Genomic DNA, 19100 nt, shown 5'->3' with positions numbered 1-19100 from the left:
GACTTTGGATGACCGGTTCATCCGCTGACCCGGTGCTACAGTTCATTTTGTCAGAGTGGTACCACAGAGAGAGCAGCATCATTTTCAGCTCATCAAATATTGAAGAATCTCAAGTTGTGTCTGAATGTCACTGCAAAGATTTTCTTTTTGATCCACAAAATAGATTTTCTTGGGAAGTAGTGCCGAAATGTTACATTTACACATCCATTCACTCTGCACACAGATGTTGGGACCGCCAGGTTGTGCTATATCTTATGAGCGAAAAACCAAATCAGCATCCTTCACTGATTTATGAATATAAATACATATATGTATACATATATGTATATATATATATATATATATATATATATATATATATATATATATATATATATATATATATATATATATATATATATATATATATATATATACATATATTTATATGTATATATATATATATATATATATATATATATACATATATATGTATATATATATATATATATATATATATATATATATATATATATATATATATATATATACATATAAATATATGTACATATATATGTATAACTACATATGCAGTATATATGTACAGTGTATATATATATATATATATATAAACTTTTATTTATTTTTTTACATTTTAATGTCCAAATTAAAGTCTGCTAAATTTTGCTAATAGCTTCTCCTTAGTTTTGAACACAAACTAGTTCCTTCTTGTGGCTAAATATTCCCTAAATTATTTTGATTGGTCAAAATTATCTCAATGGGATGAACGCACAGCTCCTGAAGGGTCTAAGCAAAAAGATAGAAAATCAAAAGATTAAAAAAGATAGAAAACTAGAGGAGAATGCACCCAAACGATGCTCCGGTTGTCATGGTTACTGCATCCAAGACGGCATCCCAATGCTTCTCTGAAAACCACGTGATGCTGATCTGATCTAGAAAAATGTCATATAATAGAAAAGATGTTAGGTATTTTATAAGATGCGTGAGCCTCCTAAGACAATCTGTCCTCACTCATCTATTTTGATGATCCTGCATGTGGATCAGGAATACAAATGGTGTAAGTTTGAAATAGTTTGGCTGTGCAGAACCATGCCACACACAAAGAGTGAAGGCTGTGGTGGGGGTGCGGACCTACTGCTGCATCAAGATGTTTTTCACACTGCGCTCCCTAGTGGCTGAAGGCTTCAACAAGCACACCTTCCTTTGAGACTGTGATTACTACCCATGCTTATGTACTGTATTTGTTTCTGTTTTTTTTGCTTGTTTTATTTGCTTGAAATAAACAAAATTCAAAAAATGGTTCTGGTCAAAACACTGTGTAGCACCAGAAAGACAATAGACACCTGGAAGAATTGATCATTTTACTTATAACAAGATTTGAGCCACCGGTTACACTATACAAGTCACTAACCTCACCTAGGAAGAGGTGTCTGCTGATGGTCACTGTGAATGATGGGCTCCCCGGTGCAGGCATCCCAGAATGGCCGCGCATCAGTGTGATGCTAGGTTCACACCGGGTCTCGGAAACGCGCGCTCGAGCGACCACTTGCACGGAAAAGTCTGTGTAAACGCATGTGTATGCGCGTTTCAGGCTTCCATGTTCAAAACTCTTGCATTTACGCGTCGCTATGACGATTTTTAAGTCTGTTTTCAGGCTCTACATACAAAAGGTGCAGTGAAAGGCAAACCAGTTGAGCTTTGACCAATCAGTGACTCAGATTTGGTGACATATGGATGGCGCTCCTTCTCATTCACGAAAGTATCAACTCTTTGAAAATTTAACATGGAGGAGAAATTAAGAATTGCAGTTTGTGCCCAGCCAAAATTATACCACACCAAGTCCTTCGTATATCAGAATAGAGCAGGGGTCTCCAACTCATTTTCACAGAGGGCCACATCAGCATGGTGGTTGTCCTCAAAGGGCCAGATATAACTTAAACATGTAACTAAATGTAATGAAAAATAAACGTAATTACTACTTAAACTTAAATATATAACATTTAACTTTTTAAAGTGACAATTACAGTACAGCATAGAAAACATATGTTTGCTTGTTATTTTAGAATAAATCCTTTTTAACTTTGAACGCCACATAACTCCATTAATGAAGGATCAAACTGTCCAAGTGAGTAAAGAAAAATAACATAAAACTGAGCTGCAAAGATCATGTATTACACGTGTTACATTTTACAAAAAAGGCTGCACACAGCCTTGCATCCAACTGAGGGTTTGATAACAACAATTTGTCTGCACACACACATACGAGCTGCAAACAATGAACACTTACAGCAGCTACACATAAATAATATGTATTCAACTAAATAAAATTTTTATTTTAAGAAACTAAAAACTTTTATGTTGATGAGGGCCACATAAAATGACATGGCGGGCCAGATTTGGGCCTTGAGTTTGACACATGTGGAATAGAGCTTTGAAAGAAAATGCTAAATTTGTACCGCTTCGACATTTAGTACATGCACTAATATCAATAAGCGACAGTCCAGTGTGAACACCGCATGGTAAAAGTGCGTTCCAGAACCGGCATTAAACTGTCTGACAGACGTTGCCAAGGTAACAAAGGATTCAGCTCACTCAAGATATGAATTTTGTGTAATTTTATAATCAAAAACTAAAAAAATGTTCGTGGTATCTTGTGTATTATTGCTTCAAGGATAACAAGGCCTTGTGCAGTTACTTTACATCAGTTGTGCCTTTTCAATCCCATTTTGAGCTCTATCACATCACTTCAGTTCCTTTTACACTTGTTTCATATATCCTATTTAAAGACACCTAATTAGTCAAGATTTTAACTTTTATGCACTCCTTTTATTTTCTTTTTGGGACAAAAATAAAGGTCCACGACAATCGAGCCCTTATTCATCTCTTATAAATCATTCCTTTAGAGTCAGGGTCCAAGTCAGTGAGAACCTCAAATATTTACTTCCCCATAACTTCGCAACACACTCATTATTGTTGGATTTTGACCTTCAGCTGATCATCCAGACCTTTCGGTGACTGTCCATGGTGCTGAAATCAGAATGCTCTGTCAATAAATGCCAGACACTGAAGCATGTTTGCAAAGATTAAAACATCCTTCTTTCTGCATGCCAACTGTATGCAAATATCTAATAGATTTGAAGCAAAATAAGGTTTTAGAATCACCTTTTTATTTGGTACACAAGCAATTTTGATCTGTGTTGAGACAGAACCAGTGTTTGATGCTCAAATCAACCAGAGGAATGCTAGGTTTAAATGAAAAGGTTATCATGCAGGAGACTGATCACTCCTCAGGGCAAATGAACTCATCACAATATGAAACAAGTGTCTATTTTTAATGCAGATGACAGCCTATATTGTATCTCACCCACTGGGTTGACCGGCCACGTGTCTGCGATGCCACTTCAGTCTCATACCGCACAGTCCTTCCACATTAATTTCCCCTGAGGAGTCGGTGGAAGCCTCTGCATAAGAATGGGCAGCCAGGTGATGAATATAAAAAAAAAAACCTGCTCATATGTGGATGTCTTGGAGCAAACGAGTCCTGCGTTTTTGACTGTCTTTTGTCTAGTAGAGGAGCCCAGACTCTGCTGCAACCTGTCTGTCCTTCCACAGGAGACAGTGCAAAAAGCACTTTTGATTAAATTGATAAAAAAAAAAATCAAGATGGAGCTATAAATAGACTTCCTCCTGGATTTGTCACGTGAACGTTTCTTTAGCCTCTCATCAACGTTTCTTTAATGTCAAAAGCAAAGCTGCTGAGCAACTTGAGAAGGAGTTACAGAAAATATCAGAGAGATGCTGCGCTTTGGTTCCTGTGTATGAGTAACTTTAACAGGCACCTATGAAACATGGCAGCTGACAAAATGCTCTCATCACCCTCAGGGAGACGTGTGAGGCTCAGTTTCACAGATTTTCCTGCTTCTTCCCAGCTGTTTGACAAGAGATCAAAGCACATTTCAAGCCTGACAGTTTTGCATCTGTTTGCAAGTTTTCTTTGTTTGTTTGTTTCTCCTTTTCTGCTGCAGTCACAGTTTGACAGTCCATCACCTCTGCTTACATCCCCCCTTTGTTACTCTCCAGGCAGATACAAACATGTCTTCCAAATTGTCCCTCCCGCAAAAATAAAAGCCCTCATAAGCACATATCCATTGCACTCTTTGGAGAAAAAGAGCTGCCAGAGGCCTGCTATCTCTGTGACATTCTTGAGCTGGTGTATCTGGCTGTGTGGAGGCATAAATAAGGGGGTTGCAAGCCTCCAGCTGCTTGATATACAGATAAGAGCGATGAGTTTGGACCGGGCTGTGCGATGGGTTACAGAAATCGAACAGAGGATCGCAGACGGCAGGAATCTTCAGTGATTTCTTTTGCTTGCCATGTAAATACTTCTAGTTGGAGGTAAGTTGTCTTTCTGGGGAGACAAAAAGCTTTCAGGAAACATCAGTTATTGCTGCAGCATCTCCATGAAAACAAGTGTTTTCACACCCAAAGATGTTTCAGGGGGAAAAAAGTTGTCTTTCCAATTTTCTCTGCATTGCAGTGGATTAATTCCAAAACCACCAGACTGATTCTTCATGCCTTAACATGTTAAAGTTCATCATTATATGGCAGCAAAAGACGGAAACAGTGTTTGTGGCAGCACTGTTTAAGTTCCAAAAACTACATCTGAACAAAGCACAAAACTCCTGAAGGGCCTTTAAGCATGTTTATCCATAATGCAACACAAATATGTTTAAAAAAAAGCACGCTGATGGAATTACGATGATCTGGACTGGCTTTACCACAACGCTTTTTGGAATCATCGCCAAGTTACTATCACATCTTTTACAACGTTCAATGCTTTTATTTTGACAGGGATCCCATGGCATTTATCATTTCATTGACATTAGAGTTCTTTTTTGGTGTAAAATATGAAATTTAAAATGGAATGAAAACCGGGAGACAAACTGTCAGTAAAGATGAAAAAGCTGTTTGGACTAAAACAACATTTTTGTAAAAATAAATGTGTGTTTTTTTTTGGAATTTTTACTGTAGTTGAGGGTTTGGCTGATTATTTTCCATACTTAATATAAAATTGGAAGTCTCAGGCTGTGGACTAGGAACTGCATTGGCTCTCTAACAAGCAGTTTGAGGGTTTGAGCCCAGAAAAGGCAAAAACATCAAAGGAAACAACAAAGGAAAACGCCTTTATAAACTACAGTTTATACAGTTTTTCATTAATTCTGTAAAGAGAGGATTTCAATACTGGTAGCTACACTCAAGTGAACAGAAATCGAAGTTAATTAATTAAATTTTTTTAGAACCTAAAACCATTCATTCATTTTCCAAAACTTCTCAATCCTTTTTGGGATCCAAGCGTTGCTGGAGCCTATCCCAGACACTGTTAGTAAAAGGCGGAGCGCACCCTGGATGGGTCGGCAACATCTGATGTAATTAACAAAAACAAAGTGTGAGTAGAGCAGGATTGTAAAGTGCGGAAACTTATTTCAGATAATTGACATAAATCTAGAAAAGCATGAAATGTGAAAATGGAAAACAAACAAAGGCCAAACTAGTTGTAAAAAATCCACACTTAAACATGTATTTAGACTTAAAAAAAAACTGTGTTTATTAAGAAATAAAGCCAATCTGAATTAAAATTCACATCTAAACACCAGGAGGACAAATGAATGAAAATGTTACAGTCTGGAGTCAAAGTCCCAACCAGTGGAACAAAAATAACAGATCAGAGTCAGATCTTGTTTGGTAAAGCGGCCCCCTCATATCTAGAAATATATTAACAGGTAAGTCAAAGGCAGGTTTCCACTTATAAATATGTCACATTCTTCCTCCCACTCACACCAGCTTGGAGGTAGCAATCATTCAAGCATTAACTCGAAATGACATGCGCTCTTTGCTGTAAAAAAAAAAAAAAGATTATTACGCAGCCGGCATTTTGCTCCCAGTATGATTCATCCTTTGAGCATAAGTTGTTTTTTGTTGTTGTGTTTTTAAAGGAAGACAGCAAAGTTAAGGCCACGTTCAGTTTCACAGGCCTTCTGAGTGGCCTGTTACTTTTTACGACAGCCATCTGTGGCATGAACAGTACGGAGAATGTGTCTGATGAGAACGTTTAGCTGTTTCAATAAAAAGGGACACAGATGGGAGCATAAAGTGTATAGTTTAGTCCAAAATGAGCCAAACATTTGTAAATCAAAGTAAAATAGCAAAAAAACTGTGTATATGTAAATTCACCTTTGGTCTTTATTTTTCTCTCTATCTGCCTCTAACTGTCAATCAGAATCAAAATTTCATCTTTGAGTCTAGAAGCTTTAGCAACAGTTATTGTTAATAAACACACACACACAATTTGTATGTATAAACTGATTTTAGAAAAACAGATGCTTTCCTTTCATCAAAGACACTTTCAATCCTAAAAGTAATTTATGTCGCTGTTGGGCAAAGGCGGGGGACACCCTGACTGGGTCATCGGTCCATTGCAGGCTGCTAAATATAAAATGTAACCCTTGTGCTATCCTAGGCACTTTAACATTGGGAGTGGGGTCAACTGGACCCCACAAGACAGTGTGCTGAACCTTTTTTCTACAATGATTTGTGATCTTCACTGGTGTCCATGGATTACATGAAATCCTCTTTACCTTTATCCACCGTTGTCATGGTAGGAATAACACATCAATGTAAGGGTTGGGTCATAGGATAGCACAAGGGTTAAGCCTTAAAAAGTAATTGTTTCCCAAATTTTAGCAGGTTATCTTAAAAAAAAGACAAAATTGTTTAAATCAGATGTTTTTGATACAGTTTAGGTAAAACGTTGAATGAAATGAAACAAATCTGACCATTTTTATGCTTTAAATCACTCATTTTGAGGCACACTTATGACAAAAGTCAAGAAAACACATTTATCCATGTGACAATGAAACAACAAGATGTTAAAACAAAGGCGTTAAAGACTATGAAAAAATACAAATTAAAAAAATGACCTTTTAAAAGATACAAAATAAGTCATTTATGCAATGATATACGCTTCGGTAATTACATTTCTCCGCATGTTAAATTATAAATGTATATTACCTCACTATCTGTGTTTTTATGGAAGAAATTGCAAAAAAAAAATAAATAAACAAATAAATCAATCTATTAATGTGCTTAACTGTTTAACTTTTTAACATTTATGCTAATAATACCAATAACATTTTGTTCTTTTGTTTTGAAAATAATACCAAGTCACAGAGCTGACTTAACGCCTCGTGACTAAACAAAGGGCACCAATGTGAGTGTGCACACCGACGTGAAAAAACGCCACGCGTCAAAGCGTCACTTTTTAAAAAACGCCTCGGGTTTTTTTTTTGGGTTCGACGCGCCGCGTCGAAAACTATTCGACCAATGAGAACAGCGCTTTTGCACACGTGTCTGGAGCTTCTGAAGTTACAGTAAAACACTACTTGGGGGCGCTCAAACATCAAACTGCCTTTCTGAGCACACATACCAGCGAAGAAGATAGACGCCAAGTAGCGTCTACACTGCCACAACGAAATAATGACGGACCTTCTAAAATATCCCCGAACCAAGCACCAGTTGGAGCAACTGGTGCTTGAAATATTCATGTTTTCTTTGTTTGATTCTGACAAGCGTGTAAATACTTGCTCTCTTCTTCTGAGTGAAAAGCGACTTTAAGAAGCGTAAAGTTGCGCAGCGCCACCTTGTGTACAGGAGTATTTCTGTTTTATATTAAGCGCCATCTAATGTCAGGGAATGAAATTGCATGTTGACTCGGCTCATCGTCAGCGAAAATCGCCTGGGTGTGAACACAAAAAACGTGGCGAAAAACGCTGGCGAATAACGCTGGCGAATATTCATCCCGGTTTGTACGGGCCTTTAGTCTTTAGGTGTATTTCTGTATGTACTTTTGCATTTTGATTTTTTACAATTTTCCATTCAATTAATAAATATTCTGTTACAGTGTGCATAAATATATAGTTATTGTCTTCTTTAATTCATTTTGTATTGATAGCTTGAAATAAACCAATTAAAAAGTTATTCACAACTCAACAGAACAAAAATGAACGACCTTGGGAGTATTTCAGGCAGGCAACTCGAGCAGTGCTTTTACCTGGTTACTCCTCCCCGCGGCGGTTCAGTCTAATTAACTCACCTGTCTAGTGTCCTACTCAAGTTCCAGGTGTGCGGTCCAATCCCTCTTCTTCCATTTCCGCGAGCTTTGCGTTCATCAACCCACCCTCCTCCCTGGCTTCCACCTGTGAGCTCCGTTAGGGGTAGTTTAATACACAAAGTTTTCTATGAGGATCTTTGTTTTATATATCTGAACAGAGCCATATGCCAAACTAAAAGAAATATGGAATAAATCTTCTTTACTGCATGAGTTCTCTGACTGAAACAACAGTTTTAGACTTTTTCTGCTTTTGAGACAAAACATTTTGTTCTGTTCCGTTCCGAAATGTTTTCGAAAAGAATATGAGCTGCTGCTGAAACAGTTCAGACTTTAAAGACAAGAACAACAACAAAAAGGAAAGACGTGGCTCCGTTTGCCCGATTCTCTGACCTAAATTTATCTGCTTCGAGTCGTTCATGAGAGCCGGGAAAACTCCACAAAGCTGACCCAGAGAGAACAAAAGAATCCAAAAATCCATCTGTGGATCCGCCTGAAGTCTGTCTGTTCATACGCGGAGAAAAAAAGAGGTGATCAAATGATACAACCTCACAAAAATCCAGTTCAGTTCCAGGTTAGGAGGTGATCAAAGAGAAATGGGACAAAAGAAGGAGGAATACAAGCCTGTCTAAATAAAGGAGGAAAGACACAGCGAGCCCACAGCTCAGAAGTTTTCAGAGGTGGAAACTAAAGAAAAGGAAGATCCGTCAGCTTTGTTCACATTTAAATTTTAGTAGAAAAAGTGATCATATTTATGCGGAAAATGACAGAACATTGAGATAGGAAGATAAGAAAACAAGTTTTTAAAGATCCAATCCGATGAAAATCCTGTTTTTGGTGTTTTTAACATGTTATGATGAAGGAGAACAAATATAAAGAAAATGTAGCTCAATTGAGCTCATTTCTGAGTATTTCTTTAATTAAATTGTTGGGAATCAGGAGCAGAGGAAAAAATGGTGTTAAAAAAAGCTTGACAACAGTTCAAAAGATGATTGGGGTTGGACTATAAAGGAAGCATTTGTTGTGAGAAGGATGACATTCCTGCAGATGTTCTAATTTAGACATAAACCTTTCTACAGAACGGAAGGATCATCTGAACGATTCAGTTCTGTAGTTTTAAGTCGCTGACGAATCGTTCAACCAACACACAGAGGAATAACCCGTCCAGCGGTGTGCAGTGAGGTTGATGGCCGGTGAGGCACCGACTCTCCTGCAGTCAGATTTACAATTGCAAGAACTGAATATTTCACCATTCATCCAACAGCAGGTAACAGCATTTAAGATACACACAAGAACATATTTCTTTTATAGACATGGACAGAACACTCTTCTTGTGTATAAATTATTAATGTCTACTGTAACAAAGTAAAGTATACAGATGTGTTCAGCACACATTTGACCCTCAGTGTGAAGAATAGTTAGAAACTGCCTTTAACTTTTATTACACTAATGGTTTAAACTTAATTCACTGAGCATGTATTGTCATCTCAAAATTATATTACATTTGAAGAAAGCACAGCCAAACTATTGTTCTAACAGTTTCTTCCCATACTCCCTCTTTTCTGTGCATGTTTTCTGCTGAGCAGGCCTCAGAGTTATCTTCACTTTAGCCTTGGAGGTCCTCTCCAGCAGTAACCTGTGGGCGTGATTTTCACACGAGGTCCATCAGACGATCTTCTGAATATGCAAATGCAGGGTTTTTATACCAAAGCCCATCCCTGAGCTCGTTGGTTCGGACTTTGAATGTACCATGTTCATGTCTGTCCCCTTCGTGTTTGTGCGAAGTAAAACCTCCACAAAAGCTAAGTTTTGTCTCTGAGTCGTTATTCATTATTTCTGTGTGTAAGGAACTGACGGGGTTACGAACTAAAATTTAATACAGTCCTTTCTAGAAAATCCAGTTTCTTCACACTCAGTAACTATTTATTGTATTTTTCCAACTTCAGATTCTGGTGCTTTAATTAATGTTATCAAATGTATTCTGTGAAAATGATCATAAAAATAATGATTTTAGGCCTAAAATTTAGTTTTCAAACACTAATAGATTTTCCACTTACTCCCATGTTATTTTTAAAACAATAATTGAAAACCATGTTTGGACTTATTTTACTTGTAGAGGAAGTCCATTCGCCGATCCTTCTCCACAAAAAGCTCTATGACCCTGTTTTTCCTTTAGTTTAATGACTCTCTCCCTCTCAAGGAGATTATGGCCAGTGAAGAAAGACGTCCTTTTTTCTGACTAGGAAGAAAGAGAGTCCACCCCAGACATGGAGTAAAATCTAAACATTTCATCGTACAAGGACAGCATGTAAAAAAAACAAAAGTAAAACAGATTTGAATTCTAAAAAAGACAATGATAAATAGAATAAAAATACCCTTCAGACCTAGGAGCTTAAACATGTCTTGTGGGTTCAAAAACAGCCCAGCTATCACACAGTAAGATGCACAAATTACAGTTTTTTTTTGTTTTTTTTAAAGGGAAAATGTCTTTGCTTCCAGACAGAGTGGGTGGGATGCTTAGAGTGGATCTGTGCGTGACCTTAGCGTGACTTTATCCGCCGGTGTGGTGGTCGTGTTTGCATACGTCTGTGTCTTTATGCTTCCATTTCCAGGCCGGGCTTCTATAGACCCTCAGCGGGTTTTCTGTGTAAACATGAGTCAGCAGGCGTAGAGGAAGACGGGGTTGGAGGCATGACCACGTTCACGTGGGATCAGTTCTTAAAAGCTGAAGGAATCTGGGTTTTGATGAAAAATTCAGAATGTTTTTTTTTTTTTTTGGGGGGGGGGGGGGTTGTCAAAGATGAACACACACATGATGAGTCCTTGTGATTTTTGAAAAGAGGGTGCACCTCTATTCTCTGCAGGTGCATCCACCTACTGCCCTGGCTTCATTAGCAGCTGTCTGTCAGCAAGACCCTACACAATAGTGAATGGTTGCCTGGCAACTGGGACCCTGCTTGGCTAAAATGAAGACCAGATGCAACAGGAGGAATAGTTGTCATCCGGTTCAACTGATTTTGATTTGGTTTCAATTCGGTTATGGGTAGAAGAGACCTCAATAGTAATGCCAACCATTTGAGCTTCATTCAATTTGAAGAAACTCCTATTTTTGAGTCGACTTTTTCAAAATCCACTCTGATAAAAATCATGTTTTTAACATGTTCTTGTGACATTGTTCAGATGATGGAGGTCATGGATAAAGAAAGTTAAGCTTAAAATTACATTTCTGAGTATTTCTTTATTCAAATCGTTGTGAATCAAGAGCAGACAAACCAATGATGTTTCCCCGCTCTGCTCCATTCTGATGCATTAACTTGTACATCCATGTACGTCTTCATTTCCCCCCGTCTGGATAGCTCTGATATTGCTCCGGAATTTTTGTTGCACCGCTACTGATAGGTTGGGGGCGTGAGGGGCTGTAAGCCAGCAGGAAAGAGTGTAAACAGAGAGCTCTCAGCAACAGAAAAGGGAAGGCGGAGCTGGGATGCTCAATGCGAACGGTCCCACCTACAAATTAGAGATAAATTACTAATAAATTCCTGTTGCTCTGCAGAAAATATATAATTTAGAAAACAACACAGGTTTTTTTTATGTTGGCTAAAACCTGATATAAAGAAGATGGGAAACAGAATTGGAAGAATCCTGTTGAAAATTTAATTCAGAATTTAGTCGAGCCACGAAATAAAGGATTTTTGGGCTGAAATTTTTTAAATTGTTTAAATCGAACATTTAGGGGATTAGTCTGCAATTTTTCCATTGTGATACCTTTTCCTTATTTTCTCTGCTTTATTTAGTTTTACTAGAAAAATATTCCTGGTCCAGAAAAGTTTGTATATACTGTAAATGGAAGGTCAGTATTTATCCCTTTATGTTTCCTTCAAAATCAAATCCATTCAACTGGAATGGATCAATCCTGTAGGGTAAAGAAAACACGGTTCAGTTTGAGTTGACCTTCAGATTTAGGAGTTTGTTCTGCAGGCAGAGTGACATCCTTAAAATGGAATCCTTCATTAAAGAAGATCCTTAGAAAAGGGCTTCAGCCAACGTCTTTCAGCTGCTTCTAAAACCAAATGATGGAGCTTAATGAAGGGTTTTGTCTTCTCCAACTGTGATTTCTCAAAGTATGAGCTGCAACTTGTGTAAAAGCGCAGTTTGGGATTATTCTGACCCAGAGCAGTCCTGGACTGCATTGGTTTTGCAATTCTTCTTTCTTCCTGTGTCTTTGAGCAAAAGGCCAAGGACTCAAAAACTCACCAAAATCCTTGAAAATTAATTTTCCCTCAATATGGGAAAAGATTTTTTTTTTCGAGGGATTGTCATGAAATTTCCTTCACTAGCAGCCATCTTAGGTTTACAATCACAACTGAATTTTTGTTGACCTTTGACCATAGGAAGAGGCTGTCATCTTGAATCAGAAAAAAAAAAATCATCACCCTTAGCACTAGCTACAAATTTTAAATCCTTAAGTATTCGTGGGGAAAAAATTGGATTTCAAAGTTTATCATTTTTTCATGTATTCCTTTGGACATTTTTATCAGAATGTTGTAAAACTTTAATACATGAATCCCTTGTTTAAGCTGAATGAAGTGATATAACATGGCATATGAACATATTCAGAATGTGGGCGTGGTTAACAAAAAACCTCAGTTGCCAAGGAAACTCAAAATTGTGATTTTGCTGATTCTTCTTAAAATTACATAGACCTGTGTGTCACCCTCAGGCTACTAAAACGTAATGTGGTTGCTATGGAGATAAAACCACCAGACAGGACGCCATTATGAAAAAAAAGTGTTTTTCACATGAATGTGTCATGAGCAGCTCGGACCAGGGTATAAAAAAGGCAGAAGGGGAGAGTGAGAGTCATCTAGCAGATGCTCAGCCAGTGAGGTCACGTCGGATTTGTCTCTAAAATCTTATCTAGGAAAACATCAAATAAAAGCTTAAAGATCGCTGCTGAGAAAAAAAAGACAGCAAACAGCTTTTTAGAACAATACTTTCAATGTGCCAACGTTATTGTTACTTATATTTTGTGTACGTCAAGGTTGTGTGCTCTCCATTTCAAGGGTAAAGGGCTTAAACCCTGCTGAGGAGCCAAACAGGCAGCAGACATTAATAATTCAGCAGTTGGCTGCCAGGGTAGGAAACATAGAAGGTCCTACGAGACTGAAAACCAGCAAAGGATCACCAGTGCCAGAGTGGAGACTTCAATGAGCTTCAGAGCTTCCTCTAAGGGAGGAAGATGCTGCAAAGTTTCGATCAGTGCTTCTAAAATTAGAAGGGAAACAGAGCAAGCAAAAGTTAAAAACCCGCAGGTCCAGGCTGGGCTTCTGGACCAGCCAGAAGCAGAAACTCTTTCAGAGAACCATGAAAAGGGGATTTGGCAGTATGTGAGTAAAACTGATGGAAACAAAACTCTCAAACCACCATTGATGCACCGCCTAAATTACAGTTTACTTACCCTATTTTAACTAACCCTCACCCTCCTTTAAAAAAATAGCAGCCTGTTTTTATTACACACAAGGCATGACAGGACTGCAACACAATTAGCTGTGGAAAAGTCGTTTGCCACAGATCTAATATGATGTGCAATAGGCCCCTTTAAATCCATGTCTATTGGATAATGCAAACCTATATATGTCAAAATAGCCATAATTTAGAAGGGGACCTGGCTGAAGACAAGATTGCGCCCAGACATCTTGAGCAAATTCCAGAGTTGTAGCACCCTTAATAAAACTTTTTGATAGGAATAAACGGTTCAGTGTGCAAGATGAGCATCAAATGGGGGCAAATGACAGTAATCGTTGTAATGCTTTCAGAAAGGAAATTAAGTGTTTAGATTTGAAAAACTGTTAACCCTTTTAAACCTGAGCTTTAGCTCCAGTGTTTACATTCCTTTGACTACCGTAACTTTTCAACCCTTAACGCGATCAATGTGAATCAGCAGATTCTGTTGTGGAGAAAAGTGGCAATTTGCCGGTAAGCAACACTTTAAAATGGCTTTCAAAGTGTTGCTTACCGGCACAAAGCCGGTTTTGATGGCGGAAGGAGTTAACCTTATGTCAAAGAGCATGGTAGGTTTTGACAGAGACATTTCTGGTGTTAAAGGTTTATAGCTTAAAAAGAGGAGGGAAAAAAACTGTTAGGGTTGTCTGTTAAATTAGGCTTTTTTCAATACAAGAGCATTTTTGGAACAAAATGGGGAAAGAAATTGAGTTTCTGGTTCCGGTTATGGCTAACGAAGCCTGGGCGCCATCTCGTTTTCGGGCAGCCAGTTGATAATTTAGATATCGGTCCGTGTCCTGTGAGCTAAGGATCCATCTTTTTTTTTTTTTTTGTCTTGTTCTGTCCAGCAGCCGAGCCACCAGTTAAAATCCAAAAGCCTCTTGTTGAACAGATTTTACTGTTACACTAATTCAGTGGTGTCAAACATACGGCCCGTTAGAGAAAAAATTCTAAGAATTTTCTTTTTAAAGCGCGTTTCTAGTCTGTTCGTTTGGCGAGCTATGATTTTTTAAAGAAATAACCGAAATGCAGAATTCTGCCACTAGGGGGAGCAAAGGAAAAGCAAAACAGGTGAAACAGCATATCTCTGCAGGTGCCAAAAGCGAAGCCTAACAGCTCTGCGTCTGGGTAAGATGTAACTTACTTCCCCGCGAGCCTTGCCGCTGTAATGTTGCTATAAGACAGATCCGTAGTGACACCCTAATGACCAAAATGTTATCACAAAAAAAAATGGTTGGACTTGAGTGCTAAGTTTTTCAGGAAAAATGGAAAGGGTTTATTTGTCCACTGTGCTGCATCCAAAACCTCCATGCTTGGTATGTCATAAACAGGTCGCAGTGCTCATGGACTATAAAATTCAGCGGCATTATGAGACTCACCTTAAAAAAAAGGTTTACCGTTTGCATGATGATGATTGTTAAAATCAGGTGTGTTGAAACTGGAACATTTCTAAAACCTGCAGGACACTGGCTCTTTAGGACCAGAATTGCCTAACCCTGTTTTAGGGTGAGGCTTTGGTATCTCTTTAGACAGAGTAAACTTCAACCTTGATAATGTCTCAGTTCATTGTTCTTTCTTTGTGTGAATTGCTCTTAGTCTGGCCCATCCCCTGGCATCAATAGACCCTGGTAGGGGCTATCAAATGGGGATTTTTTTTGGACACGCAAACCCCTCCACCGCGATAAGGTGGCAATTCAAAGGGGGGGAATTTTTTATTTTATTTTTTTGCTTTTTAATCATACTTTTAAGATACATAATACTTTTGCTATTTTTATTTCATTTTATGTATTTTTCTATTCTAAGTATTAGGGGACTAGAGTTTGGGGGATTTTTTTGGACAGAGGGAGAAACCAGAGCACCTGGAGAAAACCCTGTAGTTAAAAAATGCTTTTATAGGCTATTTATTTTATTTCATTTTATGTATTTCTTTATTCTAAGTTTTAGGAGATTAGAGATTGGGGGATTTTTTTTGGACAGAGGGAGAAACCAGAGCACCTGGAGAAAACCCTGTGGTTAAAAAAAGCTTTTATAGGCTATTTATTTTATTTCATTTTATGTATTTCTTTATTTTAAGTATTAGGAGATTAGAGATTGGGTTTGTTTTTTTTGGACAGAGGGAGAAACCAGAGCACCTGGAGAAAACCCTGTATAGACTAAAGAGGGGCGGGTGGGACAACAAAATTGCCTAACCTATGAGAAAAATATAACTGTGCTGTCACTAAAATATATATTTTTTTTAATAATCAAACAAAATAAAAACTGAAATAAAAAGTAAAACAAAACCGAAGTAATTAAAGAAAACCTAGCTAAGACATAAAAATGATGTCGTGGAAAGTTACCTTTAAAACAATAAAATAAAAAATAGACTAGAAGATACACATTTAGAATAGAAAAAAAAGAAAAGCCACAGTAGTTTTTACCCACACAATAAAATTTCAATGTTTAACTCTTTAACAATGGAGTTTTTCCTACGGCCGTTCTTGGACGGTCATAACTCCATCTAAGGTGTTAAAGGGTTAAAGCCTAAATGTGTGTGGGTGGTGGGGGCTTAGTGTGTGTGAGGCCTGTGGGGGGGCTTAGTGTGTGTGAGGGTTTGGTGTGTGTAAGGTCAATGGTGTATACTGATATACTTATAAAGCGCTTTTCTACCTTTTTTCGAAGGCCCAAAGCGCTTTACAGTCCCAGACCCATTCACCCAGTCACACACACATTCTGGTGCCAACCTTCACCCAGAGGCAAGGATGAGTTCAGTGTCTTGCCCAAGGACACTTTGACACAAGGGCGTGCAGGAAATGTTCCAGCGATCTTACGATCAGGGGTCGACCGCCCTATCGCTGCAGCCCAGCCGCCCCAGGGTTGTTGTTGGGGGGGGGGGGGTCCACTTAGTCTTTTTTTCTAGACTTTCTAAACAGGTTCAGGAACCTCCGACCAACACTTTTTTTTGTCGTCTTGTCTTTCAGCTCATCCATCTGCTGCTGTAGTTGATGAATTTGGACCTGGAAATCCTCTTGAGTTTTTCTGATGATGGTCTTTTTCTTCTTGACAACTTTCTTCAGGTGAGTGATTTGTTGTGAAAGGGTGGTCTTTTCTTCTTCCAGCTGTTGTCTTTCTTGTTCCAGCTGCTGCTGGCCTTCCAGTTCTTTCTGGACCAAAGCAGCTCTTAATTTGGTGGACTCCTTTACCTCCAGGTCAAAGCTGAGTTTGGCTTCATTTGTTTTGATCCTCTCTTGTTCAATCCTTTCTTGCAACAGGTGTATTTCCCTGCTGAGGTCCATTTTATTCTTGAGAGCGGCCTGTGTTATCGTCTCAAGCCGTTGGTCTCTTTGCTCCAGCTTTTTGTTCCAAATGACTTCAGACTGACTTATGATCGCATCTTTTTCTCTGACGGTTCTTTTTAATGTTTCCATCTCCTTATTTTCAGTTTGGTAACATGCTGCCTTATGCTTCTCACAATTTCTTTGTAATTCACCAATTTCTTCCAGCAGGGAGTCTTTTTCCTCCTGACATCTTTTTATTTCGCCTTCCATCTGATCCATTTGTGAATTTAACTTCCTTTTATAGTGTTCTTTAATATCCTTTCTCTCCTTTTCAAAATTGTCGATAAGGCCCTCAGATTCCTTCTCGTGCTTCTGTTTCAGGTCCTCAATCTGACATTGTAGCTTGAAGATCTCACCACTTGAGGCCGCATTCGAATTTTTTATTGCTGCCTTTTCCTCCTCATGAGCTTTTCTTAATTCAGCCATTTCTTGCTTGAGGGAGATGGTTTCACTCTGCCATTCTTCTCTTTCTTTAGCCAGCTGATTGTATGCTTCTGTTAATGTCAGCTCATGGTAATTAAGAAGACACTCTTTCTGCATTTCCAATTTGCTGGTGAGCTCCAAATGTTCCTGCTCATGCTGCACTTTTATGTCGTGCATCTGACGGAGTAGTTGGACAGTCTTTTTCTTGGAGACTCTTTTAGATTTGGTCACCTCAGTCTCCTTGTCCTTCAGAGCTGTCTTTAGCTGAGCCATTTCTTGTAAGACAGAGGACTTTTCTTCCTGCCATTGCTGTCTTTCCTGGCTCATCTGTTCTTCTAGGTGTTCAGCTTTCCCAGCAGCTTCCCGCAGCATGTAATCTTTCCTCCGTTGCTCCATTTTTAGGTCGTCAATTTGACCTAGTAGTTTTACGATCCTTGTCCTGGAGACCTTTTCAAATTTGCTCATGATGGTCTCTTTTTCTGTGATCGTTTCTTTCAACTGTTCCATGCTCTTTTCATTATTGGAGAGCGATTCTAAAAAGTTCTTTTCAGTTGCGGCCTTATCCTCCTCATGAGCTTTTCTTAGTTTAGCCATTTCTTGCTTAAGGGAGGAGTTTTCTTCTCTTTCTTTAGCCAGCTGATTTTCTGCTTCTGTCAGGTGGCTCAAAGAGGTTTCAGCTTTTGCTAAAAGTTCTTTCTTGTGGCTCATCTGCTCTTCAAAGTGATCAGCTTTTAGCTTTTCAGCATCCGCCAGCTTCCGATCTTTCTGCTGGAGAAGCTCTTTCAGACGCTCCACTTCACTTTTCAGAGCAGTGATCTCTACTTGAAGGGCTTCTGTGTTCTCCACTGATGTCGACTCAGAGGTTGAAGTCGGCTCATCCAAAGCAGTTCCACTTTCTTTTGCCTTTCCCAAAGGTTTGATTCCCTCAGGCTGAGTTGATTCAGGGACAGTCATTGGCTTCACAGGAAAGAATGCCGGTGGGCGAAAGGAGACGAGTGGAGCAAAACTTAAGGGTTTTAACCCTAAAGTTTGGTTTTGCGGGCAGGTTTTGGGCTTAGGGGTTTCCCAATCCTGCTGTCTTTTTGGTTCAGGAGTTTCTGGAAATTCTTCCTCCTCATTTTTATAAAGGGGAGAATAATCATAGTGAGGAGTTTCTGGAGTCTCAGGATATTCCTCTTCATCGTCAGAAGGGGGAGGAGAGTAATCATTGTCTTCGTCAATGTCATCCCAGTCCATGAAAGTAGACTGAAACCCAAATTCAAAAGTGGACTTGTTCTCCACAACAGATTCCAAATTGGTGAGTTGAAAATTCTTAAGGGATTTTCGGACAGAACGGCGTCTTGACGATTCCATGATACGATTTATTGATGTTTTCTAATCACAGTTTAACAGCAAATGTTCTTTGTAAACAAAGGTACTTCTTAAACTTGGTACTCTGTTCTTTACGATATACGAAACCTGCGTGCAGCAATTGATCAGAATCTAACGTTTTTTGGTCCTATAAATAAACTTTTAACACTAAATCATGACAGATTATGTTACATCATATGACATCATCTGACATCAAATGTTTTCATTTGAAGTCCTATGACATCATATGACATCACAAGTCTTAATCTGATGTATCAATTACGTCATTGGTTGTGTGATGCAATCAGCTCTGAAATTTTTTTTTTTGGGAGGGGGGGGGGTTG

General features: G+C 38.6%; 1 protein-coding gene across 1 annotated transcript; it reads right to left on the bottom strand.

The window, feature by feature from the left end:
* Nucleotides 1-16548: 16548 nt before the first annotated feature.
* Nucleotides 16549-18668, bottom strand: LOC110017446 (CAP-Gly domain-containing linker protein 1-like). Its single transcript, XM_020713318.2, has one exon. The coding sequence runs from the start codon at nucleotides 18640-18642 to the stop codon at nucleotides 16549-16551; it is 2094 nt and encodes a 697-aa protein (XP_020568977.2). The 5' UTR covers nucleotides 18643-18668.
* Between the last annotated feature and the right edge of the window lie 432 nt (nucleotides 18669-19100).

This window comes from Oryzias latipes, chromosome 23, assembly GCF_002234675.1.
Source record: "Oryzias latipes chromosome 23, ASM223467v1".
Taxonomy (NCBI): Eukaryota; Metazoa; Chordata; class Actinopteri; order Beloniformes; family Adrianichthyidae; genus Oryzias; species Oryzias latipes.
Note: the sequence above shows the minus strand (reverse complement) of the source record. Positions and strands in the feature narration are given on the sequence as shown.

What these genes read in the sequence shown, in the direction of transcription:
- LOC110017446 (XM_020713318.2), bottom strand. Translation starts at nt 18,642, where the DNA reads ATGGACTGGGATGACATTGACGAAGACAATGATTACTCTCCTCCCCCT.